This window comes from Simochromis diagramma, unplaced genomic scaffold (assembly GCF_900408965.1).
Source record: "Simochromis diagramma unplaced genomic scaffold, fSimDia1.1 OVJJ01000453.1, whole genome shotgun sequence".
Lineage (NCBI taxonomy): Eukaryota > Metazoa > Chordata > Actinopteri > Cichliformes > Cichlidae > Simochromis > Simochromis diagramma.
This window is the reverse complement of record NW_024387471.1, coordinates 1,082,200-1,106,068: the sequence shown is the minus strand read 5'-3', so window position 1 is coordinate 1,106,068 and position 23,869 is coordinate 1,082,200. Positions and strand designations below refer to the sequence as shown.

Genomic DNA, 23,869 nt, shown 5'->3' with positions numbered 1-23,869 from the left:
ACTTTCGCGCGCGTTCACACAGATGCCTGGTGTCACCTACAGAGGTATCATCCCTTACATTCAGGCAGGGATCATCATTGCACCTGCTAATTACCATCTCCAGCTGGAGAGTTAAATGGAGATCTGTTCTATGTCTGACCTTTGACCCCGTGCTCTTTATGTGACGCACTTCAAATCCTGTTTGGGGCTGGCTGGGCCGGGCCTTAATGAGGCCCCGTGTCTGCCCTCTGGGGGCCGAGCGCCTGGATGCCCCGCTTTCATCCCCGACCATCTTCCCTTGATGTAAATTGAAAAGATCACAGCTATGGGGAGAAGACCTGTACTGGAAAGGCCTCTCTGCATAGATTATGAATATCATAACTCAACAGTTTTCCCCTCTCTCCCTCTCTCTGTGTCTCTCTCCGACAACCGCCCACTCCCCTCTCTCCCCCTGCCACCCCTTCCCTGTACAATGCTATAGTTCTAATTGGACCCAATGGGGGACTCTCTGGCTTTGATCTCATCACCGCCACTGTGACTTTACACTAAAAAATGTCACTGCCAAATAGGGTTATCACCTGTAGAGCCTGGCCTTCCTCTGATGCCTGTACGCATCTCGTTAGCTTCACTCAAACTGCAGAAGTTAATTAGTTTGACAGAGCCATTACCGCGGAGGCACACCTGATGATTGTGGCGTAGGCGCCATATTCAAAACCCAATTACGACGTACACGTTGGTTTTATTTCTTTCTTTTTTGTTCCCGTGCCAGGCGCGTTTTCATTTCTATTAACCAAACAGCTACGACTATATTTGATTTGTAATATCTGACAATTTAATTAATCGCTACGTGTGACCGAAGGAGGATTTTTGAACTCTTCCCGTGAACGAAGGTGAAACTTCCAACTCTTCGCTTTATCGCCCGTTTTTCAAACGCCGGGAAGTAAAAAAACAAAACCGTGATTGTGTCCCCACCTCATTAAAAAGTGTTCGCGGCGCTCTCACCCGTTCAAAGCTGCAGTGCGCACAGTAAACTCCACTATCCGGCTCCTCTGACAGTCTTCGGGGGTATGCCTCCCCCTCGTAGACTGGCATTGTGTTCGCTTTGATTCCCCCCTCCAAAAAGGAGAGGGGGGGGAGGCAGTTTAATGATTTGCGAGGAAGGGGGAAAACAGTGAAAATGCACATAAACATTAAATATTAATTCCAAAAAGGGCTTTACATAAACATAAAAGCATTTAGCACAATGAGTGAATATGGAGATGACACTTGTTAATTTAACCGTGATAAACTTTCTGTTTGATGCCTGGGAGCATTTGCGATGGCAGCACGGGGACGCTGTGGAGAGTGAGAAAGCCCAGGGGAGCCAAATCAACACTGTTCATTTTGTCTTTGTCCCAGTTAAACCGCCACACTCTCCGGCTGCCTTTCTTTCTGCCTCTCCCCACATGTCCTCCGTGTGAGCTGTGCTAACACTTTGCTTCTCCTCCCTGAAGTTTCCCAGATCGGCTAATTGCAGATGCCAGATGACAAAATCCCCCCAACGCCGCGGCGCGATGTGCGCGACCACAGACCAGATCAGCACTTTATCATATTTGCTGCAAACATGCGGTCAGATGTTTTTCTGCTTTCATCGCTTTGACTTTTTCGCCGCAGATACTCAAATTTTATTCGTCTCACACACATACACAGTACGACATGTGGTGAAATGCTTATTTCAAATTCCGACCATTAAATTACAATAAGCAAATTTACAAAATTTACAGATTTTAAATTTAAAAATTTACTACGGTGGCCCTGAGAGGCCAAACGGACTGCAACTTAAACAAACACCAGCTGCAAAAGCACACAAAACACAACGGAAATAGGAAACACAGGTTTCCGAAAGCACAAGGGAAGTGTTTCTGGGGAGACAATAACCTGACGGACCAGTTGCAGGAACCAAAACATGCTAGGTAAGTGTGTTTTAATCTCGTAATTTTTAGTTGGGCTAACACACCTCTCCGACAGGTCCTCCGCTTGGTTTAAGTGTCTCTCAGCGCAATTCTTAGCATGTTTTGGTTCCTGCAACTGTTTTGTCGGTTATTGTTTCCCCAGAAACACTTGTGCTTTTGGAAATAACTTTTTTCCTATTTCCGTTTCCCCATTTCCGGTGTGTTTTGTGTGCTTTTGCAGCGTTTTTCTTATTGCTGGTGTTTTCTTAAGTTGCAGTCCGTTTGGCCTCTCAGGGCCACCGTCATTTACAGTAAAAATGTGCAAATAGCGATTTAAGAGGTGTGCAAATAAACAGAGTGCGTGCGGTGATGTGATAGATGAGAGTAACAGGAACAACACTGGTACGTTTGAGAAACCTCGACACGATGACTCTACGTTAGATTAATTCAAACGGGAATTTTCCCTTTTCTTGGTGGTCATTGTGCACTCCCAGTTTGTGTCCCAGTTTGGCAGGGTGGTATTTCAACCTGTTTTACGCTGGTGTAGAATATAGACTGAAACAATGCAAAGTTTGGAGGTGCACTCGATCCATTTCTCGCTAATTGAGGTTGAAGGTTAAACGTAATGTTTTCCTTTTGCAATTGGGATTCAAAGCCAGCGCTACCAGCCCACTGTTAGAGTAATCTAGACTTCCTGCGCAACCCGATCAAACATTGTGCTTTTGTGCTAGGCTGGCACAGCCCACACAGAGAGGAGCAGTGCCTCGCTAGCTCTGCCTCCTCCTCGCACTGCCACAACACAGACTACTGCTGAGCAGGTGAGGAGAGCCTCTTGACAACTTCCTTCCCAGACTCCCCAGGGCCCGGTGGCCGGGGTGAATCTTTTGTCATCCTAAAACAAGCTCGGGCCTGCTGCTCCTCCACTCTCGCCTGGAGTCCTGGAGACAGAGCCAGGAGAGGGGAAAATAATTAAAGACGCTTTATGTCAAGAATCCTCTTCTAGAGGGAGTCCAGCAGAGCCAAGAGGGGAGGGGAAAGCAGGAGGGAGAGATGGTGAAAAAAGCAAGAAGGTGATGGGCGGCGGAGGGAGGGGGGTGAAGTGCAGTAAGGAGAGGGTGAGAGAGGAAAATCAAGAATGCGAGTTTCCATTTCCTCGCCGATGTCCCCTCCTCCTCGCCGCCCCCGTGCTCCGCTCAATTAGCAAAGCAGCAGGTGCTCCCAGCAGCACAACAGATCGGTGGAAAGGCTGAAGCTTCTCCCTTTCTTTCCTTTCCCTTCTTTGAGATGACCTGCAAATGTGATACTTCACACCCAGAATGGGCTAGCTGTTTCTTCCACCAATTTCAGAGGTGATAATTTAACTTTTACCCCTCCGTCTCTCCCCCGCACCCCACCACCTCTCTCTCCCGATTTTCTTTTCCATCAGGTGTCCTCGCTGAAGAGCAAGCTGAAGAAGCAGTCGACAGCGACGGGAAGTGGTGTGGCGAGGGCCTTCCTGAGAGCGCAGGCCGCTCTGTTTGGATCCTACAGAGACGCTCTCAGATATAAACCTGTAAGGACGTCATTAATCACCATGTTAATCACTGAAAGCCACTGAATGTGCGTAAAGAGTGAGTTCGCTCAAACAATGGGCGACGCTTTTATTTAACTTTTGTGGTGTAAAAATCACGCATGACCGCTAATGTGAAGAGTACGGTGTCCGAGTGTATATGTGCAAAATCTTTCACATGCTGGGAGAAGCGTTGTGACTCCTTCAGGCTCAGCTGACTGCAGGTTTCCCAACCTTATAAACCAGCGGTCCCCAGCCTTTTTTGCGCCACAGACCGGTTTATGTCCAGCAATATTTTCACGGACCGACCTTTAAGGTGGCGCGGATAAATACAACAAAATAAAACCTGTACTGCTACCAAAAAAAAGAGTTAACGATAAAAACACCCGAGGCTCAACTCTCACGGTCCAGTCCAAACGACTCACAGACCGGTACCGTGCGTTTATATACAGTACATTCATATGCAGTGATGCACATAGGCCGGTGTATTTTCTCCTAAGCATGCGCAGCACACAGCGGCATTTTCAGTTTGGCTGAACAGAGTCAAATTTAATCTGTTTCGACTCAAAGTGAAAGGTGTGTTTTCAGTCAGAGCGAGGAGCTAAGGTGGGCTTGTCTGAGACGGTGAAATGTCAGAGGAGCCGAAAAGAGTCGGGACGTTCCCTTTGAAGATCTCTTTTAGCCACCTTTGGTGTTTAACTCGCCTTTGCTAAGCCCCCTAACATTTCTTTTCTAGATCTTTTCTGCTTATCAAGTCTGAATCAGAGCACAGCAAACTACACCATGTCCTGTTTGTCAGATAGCAAAGCCTTTGTTCCTCTGGCTTTGAGATTAATTGGACTTTGTGGACTCCCGGAGTCAAGATGCTACATTATTGATGCTGTCTCTCTTTTCTTTGTATACAGGCTGTATACGAACAAACTGCCTCCCCTCTGACACAGGCGCCGAGACTCTGTGTGTTTGTGCGTGCGAGCGCATCGCGCGGCGATTTCTCAGTTCGCTCACGTTCACACACTGTTTTCTTTTAGACTTTTAGGATCTGTGTAAAAGCTTTGGAGTTAACATACATGCACAAACTACACTTGTGATTTAATAAAGAAGATCTCTACCCCGTGTCCCGAAATTTGGGGAATATCGCTCTGCTCGTCGTTCTGAAGGAAAGATCTTCCCGGAGAGAGCTGAGGCGCTCTGTAGTTCACAGACCCATATGCCTCGACAGAAGGAGGGGTGTGGATGCTCGGTGAGAGTCTCGCTGGGTTGTAAATGAAACAAAACTCGATAATGATAATGAGTCGAAAAGCAATCGGCTGATTATACGGGCAGATCGTCGGTTTCGGCTCACGTTAAAGCTCCCCAGGTGCTTCTCGCTAGCTCGGAGTAACACAGGTGTCTGACAAAAGAACCCGAAATAGCAAATCGGTTTTTACCACCATCGGTGAGGCCAGGCTGGGTAGGCGGGTGTGCGGTCGGTCCTATTCGCTCAGGTTTGACTAAACAACACGTGTAACCAGTTCAGATCATCCAGCCAGATGTGAAGCTGTGGATAAGTGTGGTTGAGGTGCAATCGCATGTTTAAAAGTGGTAACGATTATTTTAGACACAGAAACCTTCTCAGTGCATAATCTCAGAAAGTTACAGTTTGCTCAAAAATTTGCAACTTTGTATGCAAAGTGCCTGCACAGATATAAGCCAGCATGAGATGGAAGCATCCAGAACATGCAATAAAATGTTTCCATTTTAAATGAAGACTGCGCATTAAAGCATGAAGCCTGACCGACACATCATCGTCTGTCTGAAAGAATCTTCCTCATTTTTGCTGTTGGCTCATCCTCAGCATTTGCAATTTTGAAATTCAATTCAATTAAATTTTATTTACACAGCACCGAATCCCAACAACAGTCACCTCAAGGTGCTTTATAGTGTAAGGTAGACCCTACAACAATACATACAACAATCATATGACCCCCTATGAGCAGCACTTTGGCAACAGTGGGAAGGAAAAACTCCCTTTTAACAGGAAGAAACCTCCAGCAGAACCAGGCTCAGGGAGGGGCGGGGCCATCTGCTGTGATTGGTTGGTTTGAGAGAAGGAAGACAGGATGAAGACATGCATTGAACCCTGTGATGTGGTAAAATCACACCAAGTCCTTCAATCGATGTTTGTTATTGTTCTGCTGTACAGGAAAAGTTCACCATGTGAACAAACAGCAGGCAATCATCAAACTTTACACTTTTTCCTCTGTAACCTGGAAGCTTTGTGGTTCAGTGTAATGAGTCTCTTAAAATAGCTAAAATGATTGTTGTGCTCCTCCTGTAAGGTTGCAGATAAAAACATGTTCGTCCTTCCCCACTATGGAGAAATCTGTTCTCTGTGCGTCCTCCTTACATTAAATATAGGGGGCTAAATGCTTCTCGCTCACTCTCAAGCCAGTTAAAAAAGAACACCTGTCAGCATGAAAAATAAAACCAGTAAAGCAGCCAGGAACGGTTTTCTTTCTACCACAGCAAACCCAAAGCAAAGCCACGGTGCAACCACGGAGGAGATGCGCATCACCTTCCTGCTGGCAAATGTAGCCAAGTAGAAATTTCTCACCAGCTTTGTTTTCGTGTAACCAGGTGGTGATGAATCGAACAACCTCCGCAAACGCACATCAGTGAACTGTCCCTGTAAAGATGGGAGAGTCCTGCAGCGGCGCTCGTAGTCGTGCACGGCAGCTCCGAGTTTGAACACTGAGCTCTGTGTACTCGGGAATTTTTGTTTTTCCTTAGTAGCCGTTAGCTTCTCAGTATGCTATCCAGCTTTGCACGCTGCAGTGTGGTCTGTAGCTGATTAAACCGCGAGTCACTTTCAACTCTTACAAGATAATATGCCGTAAAACTTTTAGTGATGTAAGTGGAAATGTATTCCCGTGATGTAATTTGGGCCACTGGTATCCTCTGCCAGTCCCTGAAAATGGGGTTATTCTCCAGCGTAGTTAAGTTGTTTTTATGTGGCGCGCTGTGCTCGTAGCCTGGAACAGACAAAGCACATTGTTTTACCTCTGAAGAATTTGGAGCATCGTTGAAATCTGTGTGAATTATGTTAATTATGAGAGAACGTGAACTGGAAAAGGACCGTGGGGCAGCGCGCGATTGGCCTGTAGTGGTTCTGTTGTCATCCTGCGTGTCTGTAGCTCACAGGCCGACAGACATGATGTAAGAAATGGTAATAATGCAATAATGTGTTCGTGTGGAGCACTGTTGGGTTTACTGGGACGTGTATCTGGTCCAGGGGAGATCATGTATGCATTGCCAGGGGAGCAGTTTCTAATTTTCCTTTTTTTGTTTTTCCCCCCCAACTTCCACTCTTCCTCCTTCCTTCCTGTTTGGGTTTTAGCTCACTAATGAAGAAATCGTCTGAAATACTCGATGGTTAAAAGATGCAGCGTGTAACGATGCCACACATCATGTGCATGACACGAATCCTTCCATAAACAACAACAACTGGTGCCGTTAAAAAAACAGGATATCGCGTCTGTGCTGCTTCCTGCGGCTTCGTTGGTGCGAAAACAGATTGGTGCAAACAAAAATGAGTTTTGTTGTTTTTAAGCAAAAATGTTTTTCTGAACAGGGAGAGCCAATCACGTTCTGTGAAGAAAGCTTCGTGAGCCATCGTTCGAGCACCATGAAGAACTTCCTGTCCATGGCTGTCAACCTGCAGCTCTTCAAACAGGTACAAACGTGTGTGTGTGTGTGTGTGTGTGTGTGTGTGTGTGTGTGTGTGTGTGTGTGTGTGTGTGTGTGTGTGCGCGCGTGTGTGTGTGTGCGCGCGCTGTGCTGAAGTGGAAAGAATGTAACATCTTTATCTATATTTGCATTCTGTTCTATAAAAGAGGGCCGTTGGTCGTCCTCAGATCAGCACCGTCAGCTGTTGTATGCACACACTGAGTGACTGCTTACTTGGTCAGTTAATCTACCCTCTTCCATCAGGTTATATTTGAGCACATTTCTTGTTTCCATTGGTGAAAGTTTTTATTTTTATAGATAAAAGTTGCCTGGTAGCTCGTCTCGCGCTCAGCAAATTGTCAGCTGGATTTGCAGGAACGTAGAGGCGAGAGGCCTGGGATTATGTGAGGTTACTGACCTCCAGAAACAGTTTACAGTGGATATCTCTTAGTGCACATCTTAATGTTTCTCTGCTCGGTTTTATCTGGTGTACAAAAAGAAAAACCGATATCATGTCCACGTGTCTATAAAATCAAAATATGGGACCAGAATTTTAATTTGCTCCTCAGAAAATCTAAAATCCGCCTCGTATAGGTTTTGTTAACTCCGCCGGGGTGGTGTGTGTGTTTACTTGCTGTGTGTTTGTGTGCCTGAGCGCGAGCAGGTATCCTTTATTCATGTGTGGTTTCCCTTAAAAACCACTCATGTATACTTAATATGTTTTTCCCCCCAAAATCCCTTCAGTAATACTAAACTTAGCAGAGACGAGTGGAAAGGCACCTCTGGCACCGAAGCAAATTTCCTCTCGCCCCTCGGATTTTTCTTTGCGCTCTCTGACCCACGATACTAGTGCGATTTACCCCCGAGAGCGCAGCACAGCAGCCCTCAATCAACCTTTTGTTTCTCTGGACACTCTGTTTATAATTTTCCCAGGCAGAGCAGATAGCGAGCAGCGGTTCAAAGCATCCTCCCGGCTGGCTCACGCCTCAGCGGTAGCATTGGGAAACAGGCCCTTATCTCCTCCTCCTCTCCAGCGCAGGAGATGGGGCGAGCTTATCTCCTCCACTCCTCTCGCTACTAAAGTGAAAGAGGCCAGCGGTTCACCCGAGCGCTGCTCTGGCCGTGACCTACATCCACTCGGAAACACACAAACAAAACTCGACTGGCGTGGCCACACACGTGCACGCATTTGTTTTCTGTGGTCCTGGAGATGGTTGGATTTTTATTTTCCCAGCTCGTTCTTACCCGACGACACTCTCGTTATTTGTTTTAACGCAATACATCTTTAGCGTCACGTCACCGGCTGACGACACAAAAGTGCACGTTAGAAACTCGGACTGCTCCCTTTTATTAAACAAATGGATCAGCATCCACAGATGTGCAGGGATTAGAGTCTTTCTTTAATTATTCTGCTTCCTGTTTGTTTTCCCTTTTCTCCGGCCGAGGTGAGCACTTTGTGCTTTATTCCCGGCGGGATCGTTGACAGAGGGAACCACGGGCCAATCGTAGCTTCCGTTTTTAGGCTTTGTCGGTGTAAACAAACAGTCTCAACGCTCAAACGGAACGAAGCTACACAACAACCCAAATGGGCGGTTTTAACACCGTCAACATTACGCCGGCAGTAAAATTTAAACCACATTGTTGGACTTGACAGACCATATTACACACGTGCGTAATGTTGAGGTGTTACCTTAGTTTGAGGTGTTACCGTTTCAGCAGGAAATTGCTTTTCTGCAGGTACTTTGTGTTTTTGGAGTGTTTTAATTCACTGCATAGCAGCTCTTTGGTTCTGCAATCAGCCAAGTCAAATAATCAGAGTTATTCATGCAAACTCAGGAGTTCGTCGTTATAATTATGGAGCTAAAGACCCTGCAGTGTCACATGACGTTTAAGGCTAATAGTTGCATTTAATGCCCTTATTATAACAACTGGACTACCTCCTATTACTAAAAACCTACTGTTGTTCTGGTTCTTAAGTGAACCGACCCTAAAATAAGTAGACACAAAAGTTAGACCCCCCCCTCTAAAATGTCACATTTTCACCTTCTTGCAAACTCGCAGTTTCCTGCAGTGTTTCCTCTCTGCTCGGTCCACCAGCTCATCTCTGCTCCGAGCAGCAAGTGGGAGAAATCATCCAAAAGAATGCGGGGGGGGGGTCTGTCAACGTTAACCTGCTTCCTATCAACCATCCTCAGCTCCTACACGTACAGCAGAGACTGAGTCAATGAACTCTTTCTCCTATTGACAAAACGAAGCCATGTGCTGTTTCACTGGGACTTGGACTCCAGTGATTTATTATGCATCAGTCTTGGCGGATAAGAACAAGATTGTCGAGGAATGGTGTGTAATAAATTAATCCGTTGTGTGCGGTCGCAGTCTCGCAGTGCAGAAAGCACACTTCATTGTGTATCACAGCTGCTGCAGGAAACTGGAAAGTAAATATTATTTTAACGGCAACAGGAAAAAATGCAAAATGCAGCTTTTTCATATTTCTAATATTTGCATGCGTCCTTTTTTCATGTCTATAAGCATGCTTGATATGTACTCCAAGAGGGCACGAGGGAAACAAAGAGACATTTAGAGTCGAAGCGCTGCAGCAGCGCTATCATCTGTTCTTCATACGTTCACTTGTCTGTCTTCACATATTTAGTTTGGCTTGGATTTGTTTTTAAATCAGCAGCAACATTTGTTTGAGTCTTGAACAAGTAAATGACTCGATTTCCAAATGTTGGCGAAATCAGAATTCTGAGTAACCGTGAAAGCTTCATTAAAGCTGGCCCTCGTTCGGTCCCGTCGTGGTTCTTTCCTCAGAGTTTCCTCTTTTGAAGAATCCATTACTGTCTCGCTATTTAAAAATATCCTACGTGACCTCGCCATGAGGCCAACAACGGTGCTGGTGCCAAAGATGCTCATGTGAGTAGGGACCCGACTTCTTTTGTCCTAAAGCAGCAAAGCTGTTGCTTACAAAGGTTAGCTTTAGCTTCAGCTTTACCAACAAAACTAAACTAAAAACAAAACTTTCCAACAGGCCAAGAGGTACTTTAGCACAGCGGTCGCCAACCTTTTTTGTGCCGTGGACCGGCCTTTAAGGTGTCGTGGATAAATACAACAAAATAAAATCAGTACTGGTACCAAAGAAAAGATTTATTCATAGCAAACGGGAAAAGACCCAGGAAAACTGAGTTAACAATAAAAACAATAAAAAAATAACAATAAAAACCCTGAAAACCATAAATTTCACACCCGAGCCTCAACTCTCACAGCCCGGTACCAAACGACTCATGGATGGGAACCGGGCCGTGGAGCCGGGGGTTGGGGACCGCTGTTCTAGCAAGTAGTAATACAGTATGATGTCATGGGAAGCAGTACATCAAAAGAACGACCCATTTATGCTGCCTGGGAAAATGTCTTTGTTTCATTCCTTTTCCTCACTTAGCTTACCAGCGAATTGTGTTGTGCAGTTGGGCGAGTGTGTGAGGCCCGCCTGGGTCGGACGAGAGCATGAAATATCCTTGATCCTAACATGCAGGTGAACGCGCACAGACAGGCTTACCTACCAGCCAAACGCAGGTTATAAAATGTTAGTTTGACGGCTGCAGAAATTAGAGACGGACCGATCCGATATCACGTATCTGTGTCGGTCCGATACTGACGTAAATTACTGGATCGGATATCGGAGAAAAATAAAAATGTAATCCGATCTATTAAACATCAAAAAAGCTCCTCACAGAACTTGCGACACGGCGTAACTCGGCTCATAACCGTAGCACTCGGAGCAGTGTGGTCACCTGATAGAGCAGCTGTGTGTGTTTGTAGCCTCGCTACCAAACCAGCATTTCATCTCTGAGGAAGTGATCCCAGAGAGAAGTAAAGCAAGTGTGTAAGTTCATCTCTGAATGTTTGTAAAGCATTCCTGCGTTAAGCTTAACAACCGATATATGGAGCGACTGCCTCTCTCTCTCTCTCTCTCCTGCTGCTACTTCAATCATGAAACTGATCAATGATCAGCTGATCAGCTTTTCTGTCGCGAGTCCGTCTCTCTTGTTTGTTTTTGTCTCACTTTGCACCAGAAAGAAACCAGCGGCTGAACAACAGCAGCACGTTTAAGCTTGATAAGCTGTTAGAATTTATTTAATATTACTTTCTACACCAGGATCTTTTTCTACAGCTGATGGCTGGTAACTGTGCAGGGGCGGATCTAGCAAAGTTTAGCCAGGGGGGCCGATAGGGCATGAACAGGGAAAAGGGGGCACAGAGACATACTTTTCTTTCTTATTCTCATTTAAAATGTCGAGCTTTTAATAAATAATTATCTGAATCTTACACCCAAAGTTTTAATCTGATTATGTATAATGTATAGTGTAATGTATAGAAGTCCATTACTGTATATAGTAACTGTTAAGTCTAATACACCCTAGTAAGCTATAGTACTTTTTCCTTTGGGAAGATACCATCTGTGCAGTTCTGTAGAAGAAAGATGTTGAATCTATTTAATTATTCTTGAAAAATAATTTATTTCTGTGCATTCTTTTTCACACTGCATCAAATTAAAGTTGATTACGTCGATTAAGCATCATGAGGTGGAGCGTGAGGGGTGGTTCCCTATTTTTATTTTATTTTTTTTGCTGGGAGTTTTAGAGCCCTATTGATTAGGTTGCTTAATAGGGAGGACGGAGCAGGTTTAAGTTTATTAGATTGATCAGTTTTGCTGAACTATGAAATATTTTTGTTGTATTTTTTGCATACAGGTGTAACAGAGTAGCTTTAGTGTTTGTTTTTTTTGTTGTTTTTTTTAACTTGAGTATGAACTTACACAAAAAGCAGCAAGATATTAAAAAACAGTTTTATTGATTAAAAAACACTATATCGGATTCATATCGGTATCGGCAGATATCCAAATTCATGATATCGGTATCGGACATAAAAAAGTGGTATCGTGCCATCTCTAGCAGAAGTCGCTCAGTTCAAACAACGTTCAAACGTTTTATTAGACCAGATTATGGAGACAGATGATGAAGCCACATCATCGTCTACAGTCCTCCCTTTATTCTTGATCGCTGTATTATAACATGTTTCCTGCGTACAGTAGTGGTCGTACAGGCTACTTGGGCGTAAGTCCTGGATCTTCAGGAGAGAACGCAGCATCCTATTCTATTAGTAAAGGACCTCCTTTACTCTTCGCCCAACACCTCCATGCAAAGAGAGCGGTGAGGAGAAGCACAGTGTTGACGAGGCACTGAAACTCTACTTTCCAAAGAAGCCTCAGCTCTCGCCTGCTTTAGTCCCAGTGATGCACACAGGTGGGGATGTCCTGGGCTCTGCCTTCTCCCCTGTTTGTCCAGAGGTCCCAGAAACCTGTAGTCCAAGGACCCAAAGCCAGACCACAGGTGGAGGATAGTTCTGGATCAGGTGGCCAGTTATTTGTCATGGTAGCAGAAGCGAGCTCCCCCCCACCACCATCAGGTTGTATAAGTTGGCACGGCACCCGTCCTGGTGTCGAGCTCCTTTAATGGGCGGTTCCAAGAGTGAGACATGCTAATCAGAGAACCTTGGTTATATCTGTAACCTTAACCATCCCCCACCACCCTTATTTAAGGCGGTATGAAAAGGGTCTGTTGTGTCTTCGTTCTTGTGTTTATGGACATGCTCATGTGCTTGAACACCAGAATGACTGTTTTTTGTTTTTAATTTATTTATTTGAAGTGCTGGTTTGCATGTGTGCGAGAGTGTGTTGATCACAGGCTGCCATTGATGAGTAATGTCTAATTAAGGCCCACAATGAGGCAGGTAATATGGCTGGGGGTGGGGTGGGGAGTGTAAGCGGAGGCTCTGCCTGGGTGATGATTTGGGTTGATTATCTGCGCTAATTGGGCCAGCCATGAAGCAGAGCACCGGTTGGAGGCGGCGCTCTCACCTCTCATTAAAATGATCTAATGATGAGTTTCCAGCTCTTCTGACCGTGGGCGCGGGTCGACGCGTCGGCCGCTAGTTAGCAGGCTGTCCCTGAAGACATGCACCCAAGAACAGCCTCTGCTGCTGTTATACTTTGGCCACACTTTCAGGGGTGGAAACGGGACCGCTTGGAAATCAAATGGCAGCATGTTGCCTCTGTGCTCGTATGTTATTAAAATCCTTAAACATTGTTTGAAAGGTAGTAGGTGTTGATCACTAATTAATGGTAATAATTAGTGAAAATTCCAGCTTTAAATGCAGATGCAGATATATATGTTTGCATATCATTATATGCATTTATTTATTTAAATAAGCACAATGGCACATTGTTACTTTTCCCTCCAACCTCCACACAAGAAGTTTAAAATGTAAACATCTAAGTTTGAGATGAGACAGTCAAACCTGTGCAAAGTTGTCTTTTCTGCATTTTCACACAGTTTTAACGACTCTTAGCAGACTTGTTAAAACTGCACTGGGAGATTTAAAAGTGACTTAACGTGTGTGTGTGTGTGTGTGTGTGTGTGTGTGTGTGTGTGTGTGTGTGTGTGTGTGTATTTTGTTCCTTTTTGTTAACATCCACAGACTTGCCAAGTTTAACCGATGATGTCACAATAGAGGTTTGATCATAAAATAAGCTTTGGGACTAGAAGCTAACGCCAACCTGTGGTCAGTTTGGTTGGATGAAGTTAACAGAACACCGTGTGTGTGTGTGTGTGTGTGTGTGTGTCTGTGTCTGTGTGAGTCATCAATGTTCCTATAATGATTTTCTTCATGTTCAATATTTGTAATTTGTAGTTTCTTTCCCCTAAAAAAAACCCAAACACGGAGCCATAAAACATTGAACTAATAAGAATCTGCACTGCTTGGCACACCACAAATCTTATGATAGGCCAAAATATTAAGGAACAAAGCCTTTGATGTCTTTGTAGCTGCTACAAGTATAATTCAGTTTCCCGTCTCATCTCTGCTTTTTTAAGTTGCAGCCTCAGTCTGGGCGACTCCGTTTACTTTCATGCTTTTTAAAGAATGCTGTTTGTTTATTCTGTTCATCTTAAATGTTTACTTTGTGTTTGCAAACGTTTGTGTTGCGCTTGTGGTTGCGTAACATGTTTACGCGCGCCTGCGACTGCGCTCGTGAAACGTGTCGCTGTCTAGCTGTTAAGTCCATATTTACGAGTGCGAGTTTTTCTGCTCGCCACGTTACAAAGGGAGGAAATGAAACTTCCTCGTGTCTCAGACAGAGTGTAGCATGTCGTCTGCTGCTCTAATCCCTCACCTGCTCCGCATTACCAAATCCCTATTACCTGCAGCCCAACTAATCTTGGGATGTAGTTTCCGTCAGGTAGGATTAATAACACCCCTCTGTGGCTGCTGGAGTGTTTGTATCTGTGTGAGTGTGTTCACATCCCCCCACCCCCGGCTCCCTTCTTTAATAAGCATGTTTAAATTTATGGTTGCAGTTCATCGACGGACGGCTGGCCAAATTGAACGCAGGCCGTGGCTTCACTGACGTGTTTGAAGAAGAGATCACAGAGGGGGGCTTCTGTGGAAGTGAGTACTGCTGGACTTGTCTGTCAATTAGCGGCGTTATTTTTATTTGCCATATTTTAATGCAACGCACAGGAAGTGTCAGCGAACAGAACGAGGTGAGGCCGCTAAACTGAAAATAATTAGAAGCCTTTTTAAAAAAAGTGAAATGCTGATAAATTATGTTCACTCAGTGTTTGAGGCCTGCTGTAAGATATCGCAGCCGCAACCATGTCGATTTTAAATATTAATGCACTGATTATTATATAAGTGACACTGATGTCATGACTTGCAGTTGCTCTTTGCTGTTCTCAGGTTTAAAGTTTCACACGCATCCTGAGTGTTGTTTGTTCTCGGGCCGATAATAAAACGCACGTGTGAAGCTAGCAGAGTGCAAACCAAAGAGCTTATTGTTTCCTGTTAAAACAAAGCCTCGCAGGACAAATTTGATCATATAATCGCAGCAACACAGATTTTAGACGGTACAGAAAAGAAGCGGTGCCATCCAGATGTTGCTGCCGTCGTGCTTTTAAGCTTTTCAGTGTGAACTCTGACCCCGACCACACTGTGGTCTGATAGGAGAGCCTGAGAACTAGAAAATCTCCATAGACTTGACAAAAGCATTTGACTCTATAGATCAGGATATATTAATAAGAAAACTGGAAGGTTATGGTGTCAGAGGGGTCGCTTTAGATTGAGTCCAGAGTTATTTAACTGATAGTTTGTGAAATTAAATGCTCCTTATGTATGCACATTGCTTGTGATGTACCCCAAGGGTCAGTTTGGGCCCAAAATTCTTCAACTCAACACTAAACAAGGCAAAGCAGGTATTAGACAGAACATCCCTTCATGTTCTACTGTTCACTGGTTTCACCTTACTTAAGCTACTGTGCAGAGGTCTGGGGCCACAACTGTAAAACTACATTACATTCACTTTGTACTCTTCAAAAAACGCAGTTTGAATCATCCACACTGCAGGTTACAGGTTACTGCAGTCTGAAATATTGAAATGTGCCGATCTAGTGAAATTCCAAACAGCACAAATTCTATTCAAAGCAAAAAATAAGGAACTGCCAGGAAATATTCAGAGTATGTTTGTTCTTAAAGAAGTTATAATTGAAGGGGTTTTTGTAAGTGAAGGTCCGTACTGCAAGAAAAAGCTTCAGTGTTTGTGTGCATGGAGTGAAGCTGAAGCAACGTCCAAAAGAAAACAGTTCAAAAAGAGTTAAAATATGATCTTCTCGAACTATAAAGACATGAAAATGTTGAAATTAAGTGAAAGTCTCTAGAAAATGTCCTGATGTGATATTAACTTTATTTTGTGTAGTATTTTTCTCTCTTTGCTAAATGTTGCTGTTTATTGTTTGCATGATCAAAATAAATTAACAGTCGATTATTTTACCAAAAGCATAACAGTGTTTCACTGTGGCTGCATTTCCAGCAGCCAGTATGGGGCTTCTTTTGAACCCTGAACGATTAATCACATGTCCTGTTTTATACGTCCTGTCAGGTAATTCTCGGTCTTACCAGCAGTGGATGCACACCGTAAAGGTATTTACCGAACACGCTGTATCTACATCTATACCTTTCCCAGTGCTTTTATTTTTATATATATTATTCCCGAGTTATACTTAATTGAAAGCATGACAGGCGCGACTTGGCGTTTGAAGCCTCGCCGTTGCCTTTGGAATGAAGGCGCCGCCTGAACGCGCAGATCGAGCTCGAGTGCAGTTGGGTGCGTGTGAAGCGGCGCGTGCAGCAGGACAGCGGAGACGGACGGGGAGGGAGACGGAAGCGATTTGACGTGACAAGACGTCCTCCGACATGACGTGTTGATCTGGCAGCAAACACGGGCGTTACTCCGCTGAACCACGCCGAGAACACGCGTCTCTCCCGCCTTCATCTCTCTCTGGCCATTTCCTCCTCTTCTCTTATCCGTCTGTCTCGCTCTCTCATTTCTGTCACAGCCCCCCCCCCCCCACCCCACCTCACCACAACCTTGGCCTCTCCCTCTCTCACTCACCCCCCCCCCCAAAGCCGTCAGCTAAGGCTGAATTAGTCCTCTAGAGTGCTCTTCAAAGGTTTGTTAAAGTTCATATTTCCTGACTGACAGGGATCTATAAGAGGGGCCTTCACCTCGGCCCCTCTTCTCCTCTCCCTCTGCCAACTTCTGAAACGCTGCCTGCCATTTACTCTGTTTAGCCGTTTAGCCAACGCTTTGTGCTTACACTAAAGACCCAGCAGAGAGAAAAGAGTTGAGACGCCAAAGGAAAAAAGCAGCAAATCGGAGAGACAAAGAAGAAAGGCGGCGAGAGATGCTGGGTGCCATAATGTCAGCGTGCAGAACTCAAAGTACGAATCAATCACATACCATCCTTTCTATCGCTGTTTTAGGCTGCTTCTAAATAAAACCACGTCGTCTATCGCTGCTCGCTGATGCTGTTTGGTGTTTATGCGTCGCTGTTAGCAGCCGTGTTGTTTTGTAGATTGTAGCTAAGGTGTGCGCTGTAAGTCGTGCTGCGGCCGACGTGTGGCGAGTGACATAGGAGCCGATCGATCGGTGCGATCGCCCGGTGTGGTTTAACGTGAGCCGGAGCTCATTTGTCGCCAGACTGATTGCAGTGAAAGTCGATAAAGCCGCATCTCTGCGGCTGTAGCAGTAATTGATTCAAATGTTCTTTTGAATGTTTGTGCGTTTGCCCCAAGCGCCCGTCCCTGACTGACAGTTTCCGTGTCTTACAGAGAGGAGGAGCGCTCTTCAACACAGCCGTGTCAAAGGTAAAGTGTTGCTTTGCATTTGTGCACAACAAGGATTCAAACCTGGAAGAAAAAGAGGTTTTAAAGACGTTTTTAAAGGTTTTCAAATGAACTTTTTCAAACTTGGCCGACGAGTCGCCAACAATCAGGAGAATTGTTCACAGCTGGTAAATATTAGATGAGCGTGTTGTTATGTGGCGTACGGTAGGGTGGCCGGGGTGCCCCGCCTGGATGTGCGAGGCTCTCTCATCCCGCCTCTTGTCTGCATGTTTTTTTGCCGCGGGGATCAAAGTATTTCTTGATGTTACATGAAACCAGAACAGAATGTTAATGCAACATGTTTTGTGTGTAATCTGTGTCTTACTGTGTGTGTGTGTTTCCCTCCTAGGCCAAGGTTCATGCTAAGAAGGGGATCCGGGACTTTAGGGGCATACTGAAAGCAAGGGTGAGCTGCACCGGACCTTCGCACGCTGTCGGGGGCGTGCAAACACACCCGCGCACACATCATTTTGTTGGGAGGCCCTCAGATGGATACATGCCTCCCTCATAGAAACAGACAGGAAAGCTGCTTTACATGGAGTGTGTGATTCTGACGTAGGGGCCTTTTAATGACTGTTGAAGCCTGCTTAGCGCTTTGTTCAGGGCTGTACATTTTTAACCAGCGCCCCTCTGGCTATGGCCTGTCATGTCATCCGAGCCGCAGCCCCTTCTTTCTCTCTTTATTGTCTGCATATTTCATCAGCGAGCCTGTGATTTCCTCAAAGCTAATGTAACGAGGTGTATGTTTCCATAAGCCTGATGGGTTTGATAAGGCAATAGCAGTTTGATCTGTCAGTGGGAAACCGAGAGGCTCAGGGTGCTGATGATGAGCAGGAGGGGAGGGCGCAGCGGCGGCAAACAGAGGTGCGGAAAGTGTTTGATTCTCCGCTTAAACACGTTTCCTTTTTAGAGAAATTAATTTATGATGCGATTCAAACTGCACCGGATTTCTTTTGCTGCCAGCTGCACGAGCCCAAGCGGGGGCCCTAAAAGCACGAGCATGTCGATGCGTCAGAGGTGGTTACCGTGGTTGTTGTTGTCGTAACTCAGAGGGAAATGTTTCGAGCGACAGAGCGAAAGGTATCCATCTGTCTCGTGCTGAAAAACGTCTCGTAGAAGTGAAAAGTTTGTTTTTGGCTCTGAGACTGAAGAACAGCCAGACTTTCATCAGTTTTAATAGCAGTTACGTGTATTTGCTCGTGATTCTTTTTTCTCCGACTAATTTGGTGCTTTGAGTATTTTCTGCATCACAAAGCGTCCACGTATAGTTGAAACTGTGTCACGCAGAGGAAACCAGGTAAAGCCACGTGGATTTGTCGAAAACCAGCCAGAGACTGATCGTTTAACCTTTAATGTAACGTTACCGTGAGGCGGCATCAGACGGCTTCGTTGCATTCGTTGCTCTTTTGCACGGACGTCGATATTTACGCCTGTTTTGTAACCGAAATTCATCTTCTTTGTCAGGACGATGAAGAGGAGGGGATCGTGGTCTATCCAGGATCTCCAACCAGTACCAAGAGCCTGTCTCCAAGGAGACTGCAGAAGATGAGACGGGTATGGCACACACACATCAGTAAATGAGTTAACTACATTTACACTGACTGATTACAGCAGAGCTCACTTTCACTTGACCAGAATGGATTCAGTGTTTTTCCTCTGAACTCTTTTCAGTCCACCCCCTCCCCCCCACATCTCTCTGACTCCCCTCCCTCCCTCGTTCTCCCCCAGCTCTCTGTCTCTCTTGTAGCATCTCTCAGAAGTACAGTAGTTTGTCAGGGTGCCAAATGTAACGATAAGCATTTTTTCCTCTTTCAATGCGCTCGTGTTGTACATTCAGTGTTTTCCTCTGAACAGCACGGACAGTCGAATCAGCTCATCTGCTGGTCAGCGTTTCCTCTGAAGAATTTGCTTGTGCACCATAAGTGCTAGCACTTTTTTTTTTTTTGTTCTTTGTTGTGTGCAGAGCGTGCACGGCCATGTGCATGCGCGTGCACACGCACAAAACACACATTCATCAATAAATATGCGAGGAGAAAATACTCTGTAGTTTAACTATTAGACGCTGCAGCGCGGTGTAAATGAAAATGTGTAGATTTAGCATCGCGCCGTTGGAGTCGCACACATCTGTGCTAAACAAATGCACACAGCCTCGAGGATGCTGCTTCTGCTCCTGCCTCGCGTCTGTGCTCGGCTGGTCCAGGCTGGAGCTTTTCCACCTCTTATTGCTAAACGAATATATGGACTCCCAGTTCCCAGCTTTAAAGACGCGCACACACACAAACACGCCTGCGTGCACATTCTGACATTTTGGTCACAGTCGTGTAAGAGTGTGATTAGGAGAGGTTGTGCTGTCTCTAATTAGTGTTGTATTTCCTGTGTGTGTGATGAGGCTGGAAAGTCTTAGCGCAGAGGAAGGTGTGACGGCCGGGGAGAAGAGAGGAACGGCAATTAGGGCTTTTCTAAAGGCCTCCTCGGACACCTCCCGCCCCCCAGCCGGCATGCGCGCGCACCCCCACAAACATGCACGCACACACTTTTTTTATTCAGGATATACAGCCCCGCTCGTACCGCCGAGGCCCGCTCATTGCCACAGTAACGGGTCCCTGGAGACCGCTGGAGGAGGGACACGCAGGACACAGGACGGCGTGTCCCACAGCGCCGCTTTGTGTGTTTGTGTTTAGATGTAGTCCATCAGTTTCTCTTCCCGATGATGCTCCCGTTCTTTGCTCTCATAATATTGATTTTCTCTATTAGCATATTAACCAATTCACACAAATCAAAAGCACTTGCAAACACTACTTGGTTTAATTGATGAAATGGATATTAATTAATATTCATGCACATAAATCCTCGGCTGCAGGTTCAGGCCTCAATATTTTATTGTATTTTGAACAAATAGTCTGCAGTTTTTTCTCCACGTCAGTAATTTCTATACTTTGAACCGTTTAGTGCAGCACATTTACATTTGATCTGAAGACGAGCGTCGCCGCTGTTCTCGCGCTCGCCGTGTCTCACTCGTCTCTTTTTTAAATTATTTTCTTCAGCTTTTTATGAAATGTTCGTGCTGTTGTTCTGCCCACAAACGTCTTGACCAGGTGTTCCTCGCGCGAGAAATTGATCTCAGTGGGACTAACCCAGTTAAATAAAGGTTAAGTAAAGTGGAAAAGAAGCACCTTGATCCGCCTCCCTCGCTCGCGCCCGCACGTTTGGCCCGCGCTCATCGTTAAGAGTTTTTTAATCTTTAGGGGTTTTTTGTCGTGTCTCTAACCACACAGCAAACATTTGTCTCAACAGTGCAAAAAAATCCTTGTAAATATTTGTGCACTTTTAAGATCAATGAGGGTAAAACGATGATTAAAAATAACTTTCAGTGCAAGGCGATAAAAATCTCCAGTGAAAATGTAAAAAGTAACACCGTCATCAATGTGTGTGTTCATGCAGACTTATTTTAAGTGTACTTATTAAACTGGCAAAGACTTTTGCTTTAAAAACAATCCGGTAAACACATCATGAAACATGAGCGTCTGTTTTTTATTATTTTGAGAGATTTTCTGCACCTTTTCCTTAATTTCTGCACTTAATTGACCAACAAGTGGAGTCAGTGCGTCGCTGAGCCAGGAGAGAATACACTGCTGTTACACGTCTAATAAAGCTAATATTACCAGCTAATTTGTTATTAAAGCATTTTGTGCTGCGTGCACTGAACCCATCAGCGACGCCTCCACCGTACGTTTAACCGAGCGGCCGTCGGAGCGCCGTCCACCTGAAACACGTCAGCTGCAGAGACGCTGCAAACGCCAACGTGGAAGAAAAATGTTGCTTTTTTTTTTTTAAACAAATCTTTTTCTTTGCACACATCTCTGTGTGTCCTTGAAATGAAACGAATGATCCCGCAGAAGCTCCTTTAATTAATCATAGCGAAATAATCAGAGTTACCAAATTCCTATTCTATTTGATCAGCCAACACATGTACCAGAGAGGAAGTGCTGCTGTCATATGCGTTCATATTTCAGCTGCTTCCGCCAATGTGGGTGATTTGTAGTGTTTGGTGAGCGTGTTGATTAAGAATGTAGGAGTAATCCTTTCGTTTGACAGAAACGAGGCTGAACGGGGCAACAAACAGCCATTGTTCTGGCTCCTGTATGGTTTCTTGTGAGCACCAGTTTCTGCTCAAGATTTAGCTTAGAGTGTGTGTGTGTGTGTGTGTGTGTGTGTGTGTGTGTGCGCGCTTCATGTGGCACTGTGCTCCAAACATCTGTGAATAGAAACTATGTCTGTACCTCATCCCTTTAGTATGTGAGGCTGTATCTGAGTGCTGTGCACAAACATGCATTTATCAGTTCGCCTCAGGTTGGAGGCAACTGAATGACAGCTGTTAGGCGTGCAGAAGAGAGCAGAGGTCGGGACAGCGTTATGGGCAATGACAGCCAGCAGGCTTGTGGCCGGGCTCAGCCCCCGGGCTGTGGACTCTTCACCTGGTGAAGCAGGAGAAATGCCAGCTCAGAGTTGAAGGGAAACAGGAAGCTAGCACAGATGTAAAACAGGAACAAAGTCTGCAGGATACTTGAGTGTGTGCATGTGTGCATGTGTGCATGTGTGCATGTGTGCGTGCGACGATGAAAGGCTATCATTTGTCTCCGAGATCAAACGTGTTTTTACTGATATGTGTTTTAAAGACATTATTACCTTTATGTTCTGTGTAAATGAAGATGCTTTAACGGGGACAGCACACAGACCCGTCTGGGTAAAGTGCTTGGATCTGAAAGTGTCACAGCTCAATAATCTAAATTTTAAATGTGACTCTGAGTGGAGAAAAGGTTTGTTATACTCATCATAAGATTAACGCTGCGCATTAGTAGCAGCAGTTTGGATGTGTTGGCGTACAGTTGCTCTGTGTGCTTCCCTGGTATCTGCATGCATGTGCAGTCTCCTCTCCACTTAGTTTCTAAGGTCTTCAGAGACCCGCCGGCTTCCTGGCTGAAACCAAAGTGCCATCTCCTGGAAGCTTCAAAGTACTGCATCGCACCCACTGAAGGACACCTGGTGATTTTTCTTTTTTTAACCTGAGGTGTTTGGTTTGACAGAATGAGCATAATGCACATTTCGTCTTCTTTTATACGGCTCCTGGTTTGAGTGAAAAGGAAGCTTTCAGCAGCAGCCAGTTGGACAGAGGAGCAGTGGATCGCTCCTCAAACGCCGCTTTTTTTCTCCTCTCCCTTTTTCGAGTGAGCGGCTCTTAAACAGGCAGACACTTGGCCGTACTTCTGCAAAGGCTTTGCTTCTCCCCGAGGTTTGTTTGCATTTACTGGAATCTCTTTACATACACTGCCAAGCTGTGAGATTAGTGCCCGCTCTGAAATACCATATGAAATGTATAATGTTCAACCAGCTATTAAAGCCCACTAGCGTTTGGCCCTGTCACAGAGAGTCGTTCTGTATAACTGGTCATGCAGGGAAGGAAAGCGGAGGAGAGACCAACTTTGTCCAAACACAGCTTGTCAGAAGCACGGTGGCGACCTTTTCCCCGACTGAAGAAATGAATCGAATCTGAGTTTTTCTTCTTTACGTGTCTTTGCTCGATGTAATCTCAGCTTGTTTATAGCCGCCATGTTTGCAATTACAGTTCAGTTCCAGTAGTAATGCATTTAAAAAAGTCCATAAAATCCGCCGATCCTTGTTTTTAATTTGACAAACACTCGAGAGTTTTTTTAAATAACCTGTTTTTATTATTTTCGCGACTCCTGCTTGTCGTGGTGAGGAGGAAGGAACGGAGAGCCCGACAGACGGAAACGGTGACATCTGTCACTGACGGCCGAGTGATGGAGGGAAGGAAATGAAAGACGGGAGGCGTGGAGCGAGAATCGCTTTTTCATTTTCGCCTTTCAGCTTCCCATTAGCCGACAGCGAGAAGCTAATGAAGGAGCGGTATGATAATGTGCCGTTCTCCTGCTCGGTGCTCTCCTCTGTCCTGTCAGGCCTGTGGCGATGTGGGACGGTGACAGAGCTGTCGCAGCTGTAACAGCAGACCTGTTTGCACTGGTTAGGAATATCTCATCGTGCATGTCTCTGTATTTATATTTTATTTGCTGTTGTTCACATCGACGTGCAGCCAATCTCATTTCTGAGCTCCGATTTTAACTGCTGCTCTTGGTTGTGACAGCTCCGCAGAGCCGGTAATCAAGTAACTACCAAATGCACACTTTGATTTATGACGGCGGTTAAATGAACTCAGTATGCTGGCCGTTAAAGAAACGAAGAAGAAGAAGAAGAAGTGATAAAGCGACCCCTGCTCTTTTATTGTGAAACGCCTCGTTGTTGTAAATAGTTTGGTCTTTCCTGTTGCTCTGAGGGTCACAGTGAAGAGAGGGAATGACAAATTGATAAAGCCGTGAAGTGACGTCCCATCTATTTACTGCTCCCTGCGGTACTT

At 45.3% G+C, this 23,869-nt stretch overlaps 1 protein-coding gene across 4 annotated transcripts in view; it reads left to right on the top strand.

Annotated features, from left to right (window-relative positions):
• dennd1b (DENN/MADD domain containing 1B) overlaps positions 1-23,869 on the top strand; it is a 92,571-nt gene that overhangs the window by 61,981 nt on the left and 6,721 nt on the right. For all 4 annotated transcript variants that reach the window (XM_040015032.1, XM_040015033.1, XM_040015031.1 and 1 more), the window contains 7 exons: positions 3,337-3,462; positions 7,070-7,171; positions 14,577-14,667; positions 16,154-16,194; positions 17,386-17,421; positions 17,789-17,845; positions 18,904-18,993. In XM_040015032.1, coding sequence (XP_039870966.1) covers positions 3,337-3,462; positions 7,070-7,171; positions 14,577-14,667; positions 16,154-16,194; positions 17,386-17,421; positions 17,789-17,845; positions 18,904-18,993 — 543 coding nt within the window. The remainder of the gene's footprint in view (positions 1-3,336; positions 3,463-7,069; positions 7,172-14,576; positions 14,668-16,153; positions 16,195-17,385; positions 17,422-17,788; positions 17,846-18,903; positions 18,994-23,869) is intronic.